Source organism: Triticum aestivum, chromosome 2A, assembly GCF_018294505.1.
Source record: "Triticum aestivum cultivar Chinese Spring chromosome 2A, IWGSC CS RefSeq v2.1, whole genome shotgun sequence".
Lineage (NCBI taxonomy): Eukaryota > Viridiplantae > Streptophyta > Magnoliopsida > Poales > Poaceae > Triticum > Triticum aestivum.
In genome coordinates, this window is record NC_057797.1 from 336,169,712 (window position 1) to 336,174,240 (window position 4,529).

Genomic DNA, 4,529 nt, shown 5'->3' on the forward strand with positions numbered 1-4,529 from the left:
GCTGCGGAGGGCCACGTGGCGCGATCTGGGTGGCTGGGCACAGCGACGCGGCGTGTCCGGGCGGTGCGGACACGTCCGACGGACAAGAGGGGCGATTTTTTAGGGTTTGGACCCGGGAATGGACGGGGAGACCCATTTATATAGGTAGGGGGAGTTAGGAATGTCTAAAAAAGGTGCGGTTTTCGCCCACACGATCGTGATCCGACGGCGTAAAACATGGAGATGGTTTAGATGGGTTATTGGGTTATTTTGGAGGGGTGTTGGGCTATAACACACAAGAGGCTGTTGCGGTTACCCGGTTAACCGTTGGGGTATCAAACGCGCTTCAAATGGAACGAAATTTGACAGGCGGTCTATCGATGGTGTACCAAGGCCACTTGACAAATCTCAACTCATTCCGAGAACGTTTAACTCCCATTCACGAAAAGAGACACAAAGGGTGCACCGGTGCATGTAGGAGTGTCGGATTGCGAAACGGGCAATGGGGAAAATGCTCGGATGCATGAGACGAACACGAATGCAAATGCGATGCACATGATAAAATGCATGACATGAACAAAATGCAAAACAAAGACAGAACCCAACCACGAAGGGAATCTCATAACTTGAGGCCGAAAATGGCAAGAGTCAAAGTTACAAATATGGCAAGTTACATCTAGGTGTTACACATACCTAATTCAATCTCGTTACCGGCAAATCTCTTTACCCGTTTCATAATGCATCATCCCGTTAACTCATTAGTCACATTGTTTGCAAGGCTTATTATGATGTGCATTACCGAGAGGGCCCAAAGATATCTCTCCGGTACTTAGAGTGACAAATCATAATCTCGATCTATGCCAACCCAAGAAACACCTTCGGAGATACCTATAGAGCATCTTTATAATCACCCGGTTACATTGTGACGTTTGATAGCACATAAGGTATTCCTCCGATATCCGGGAGTTGCATAATCTCGTAGTCAAAGGAATATGTATGAGTCATGAAGAAAGCAATAGCAATAAAACTTAACAATCATTATGCTAAGCTAACGGATGGGTCTTGTCCATCACATCATTCTCCTACTGATGTGATCTCATTCATCAAATGACAACACATGTCTATGGTTAGGAAACTTAACCATCTATGATTAACGAGCTAGTCTAGTAGAGGCTTACTAGAGACACTGTGTTTTGTCTATATATCCACACATGTATCAAGTTTCTCGTTAATACAATTCTAGCATGAATAATAAACATTTATCATGATATAAGAAAATGTAAAATAACAACTTTATTATTGCCTCCAGGGTATATTTCCTTCACTATGTTCCAAGGTACAATTGGTCAAGATGAAGCATCCTCATCTCTACAAGGTCCAATGGCGTAACAACTCCAACACCATCCAAGTGAAGCACACCGTTCAAGTCTCCTTCAAGATTAGCGCATACGGAGACACTTTGGAGTGTGATGTGGTTCTTATGTCCGTTTACCACCTCTTGCTTGGACAACCTTGGCAATTTGATCGCGATGTCATGCACAATGGAGGAACCAATCACTATAGCTTCAAGATGAAGGGGAAGGAGTACGTACTATGACATATGTCACCAAGCTAAGTGATCGTCGACAAGCAAGCGATTACCCATCGCAGAAAGAATAGTGAGAGAGTGAGCCATCAAAAAGAGAGTGAACGCCGCAAGCCAAAATTGAATGCCTCCACGATGAGCGACAAGAAAAACTTAGTGTTATTTGCTACCAAAAGTGAGATGAGAGAAGTGTGTGAGAACCCGTTATACACTATGTCCTATTGTGCAAGGATGAGGCAACAAAAACTAACACCTCTCATCATCTACCTTTAGTGTTGTCTTCTTTATTGCAGGAATTCAAGGACGTTTTCCCCGATGAGCTATCTCCGGGACTACCTCCTTTACACGGCATCGAATACCGAATCAACCTCATCCCCGGCACACCGTTACCAAACAAGGCACCCTACCGCGTCAACCCGAAAGAAACCAAAGAAATTCAGAGGCGAATACAACAACTCATTGACAATGGGCATGTATGTGAAAGTTTAATCATTGCGCCGTGCCGGTAATTCTTGTGCCTAAGAAAGACGATAGTTTTCGCATGTGTTTCGATTGTCGTCCTATCAATGTTATCACTGTTAGCGGAGCTACCACATTCTCTAATATTTATCTTAAAAGTGGTTATTATCAAATTCGCATTCAAGAAGGTGATGAATGAAAAACCGCTTTTAAAACCAAATTTGCCTTGTAAGAATCGCTCGTTATGCCTATGGGCTTATCCGAAGCACCTAGCACTTTTATGCATGTAATGCATTATGTTCTCCGCCCTTGCATTGGCGTATTTGTTGTGGTCTATTTTGATGATATTCTTGTGTTTAGCATGTCCCTATACGATCATGTCACCCATCTTAGAACCGTTTTGCAAACTCTAAGAAAAGAACGCCTTTATGTTAATATGGACAAATCCCTTTTTGGTTTGATAAGCTTATTTTCTTGGATTTTGTTGTGTCTTCTAAGGGTGTTCATGTAGATGAAGCTAAAATTGATACTACTCCCTTCATTCATTTTTATAAGTCGTTTCAGACAACTGAAAATAAATTGTTTTGCATGTTGTCTGAAATGTCTTCAAGGCCTTATAAAAATGAACAGGGGAAGTATTAAAAGTTGGCCACAATCAACCAACATGCAACAAAGTGCGTGGTTTCCTTGGCTTAGCCAGTTTCTATCCTAGATTCGTTAAGGACTTTAGCACTATTGCATCCCTTTTGGATGCCTTGAGTAAAAAAATGCACCATTTGTATGGGGACCATCCCAAGATACCGCATTTCATAAGCTTAAGAATTTGCTTACACATGCTCCTTTGCTTGCTTTGTCCAATTTTAACAAAACTTTTGAAGTTCATTGTGATGTTAGTGGCAACGATATAGGAGGTGTGTTAATGCAAAAGAAGCGCCTCATAGCTTACTTTAGTGAGAAACTTTCTGGAGCACAACTTTTAATAGAAAGATATTACATCAAGGATGAGTGTCTTATGCGAGCTAACAAACTATGTACCCCCGAGTCTTCTCTTCCTTTGTTACTTTTGCAAGAAGCTCATGGAGGACTTATGGGACACTTTGGACGTTACAAGATATTCGCTACGCTCTCCAATAACTACTTTTGGCCCAAGATGTTCCGTGACGTCTCTCGCTACACCAACCGATACATGGAGTGTCCAAGACTATTGTGTCGGACCATGACGTCAAGTTCCTAAACAACTTTTGAAAGACTCTATGCGCCAAGCTCGGTATCAAGCTCCTATTCTCCTCGGCATACCACCCACGAATCGACAACTAAACGAAGGTCATGAATCAGACGCTATCTACCCTCCTACGTGTGTTCATAAAAAAGAACATCAACGGATGGGAAGAGTGCTTACCTATACTCGAGTACACCTACAATCGCATAAGACATCTGACTACCAGCAAGTCCCCTCCTTCGAGGTCGTCTGCGGTTTCAACCTGTTGTCCCCATTGAACATTCTACCTCTACCACTACAAAAGCGCATCAACATGGACGCGAGTGCACAAGCGAGCTATCTCAAGAAGATGCATGAAGATACAAGGCACACCATCGAGCGCCAAGTACAACGCCTGCGACCAAGATCAACTTCAACAAGAATCCCATGATATTCAACACCGGAGATCTTGTGTGGCTACTCCTTCGCAAGGAACACTTCCCCAACGAACGCAAGTCCAAGCTCCTACCACGAGCCGACAGACCCTTCAAGGTGCTAGAACACTACAACAACAACGCCTACAAGATCGACATCCCACGCGACAAGTACTTCGTGAGCGGCATATTCAACGTCAAGGATTTCTCTCCCTACCACGGTGATGAGGCTTCTGATCCGAGGTCGGTTCTTTCCCGGGGGTGGGGAGATGATGTGGACCATCCTATGGTCATCCCATGGACCTCCCATTGTCTCGCCAAGTGCCAAGAGGACCGATGACACGAGCACGAGCTAGAGCTCTCGAGACCGAGGTGACATCTCTCCTTAGTGATATTCCATATGACTCACTCGAGACATGGCTACTACCTAAGTCCGAAATGTTGTGCATGATCAGATATCAAAAGGACCCTCTCGGATATGCAAAGACGAACAAGTCCCCAACTTCAAGGATGAAGAGAACCAACGGAAGGGACCGAGAACAACTCCCAGGACCCCGAACATCCGGCCCCTGAAAGTGTCATCAGCAGTCGCCCAGCCGTCGAGCTACAGGGCCTGAACATCCGGCCCGACGCGAGCCCGGACATCCGGCCCCAGCCCGGAAATCCAGCATCCTTCACAAAACCTCACCAAAGCCGGCCCCCGCCAGCTCATACATCCGGCTCAGGCCCCGGACATCCGGCCCGACGTGAGCCACCGGACATCTGGACTCCAGCCCGAAAATCCGGACCACGCATATCCAGAGAGCACCGAAACTATACCCTGTATGTCCGAACATCCGCCCCCCTCCCCCACCCCAGTCGTCGAGCTACAGGG

The 4,529-nt window shown here is 45.4% G+C and overlaps 1 protein-coding gene across 9 annotated transcripts in view; it reads right to left on the minus strand.

Moving 5' to 3' along the window:
* Positions 1 to 4,529, minus strand: part of LOC123188627 (pentatricopeptide repeat-containing protein At2g41720) — a 35,133-nt gene that overhangs the window by 3,722 nt on the left and 26,882 nt on the right. For 2 of the 9 annotated variants that reach the window (XR_006494972.1, XM_044600807.1), the window contains exons 10-11: positions 1,572 to 1,590; positions 1,250 to 1,490 (exon numbers count right to left, since the gene is read on the minus strand). The exons of 4 other annotated variants lie outside the window; for them this stretch is intronic. Coding sequence is in view for 3 of the 5 variants with exons in the window: in XM_044600807.1 (XP_044456742.1) it covers positions 1,583 to 1,590 (8 nt within the window). In the remaining 2 variants the exon portion in view is untranslated. Of the gene's footprint in view, positions 1 to 1,249; positions 1,491 to 1,571; positions 1,693 to 4,529 lie in introns of those variants that run through there. 3 more of the 9 variants (XM_044600804.1, XM_044600809.1, XM_044600800.1) reach the window with 2 other exon arrangements.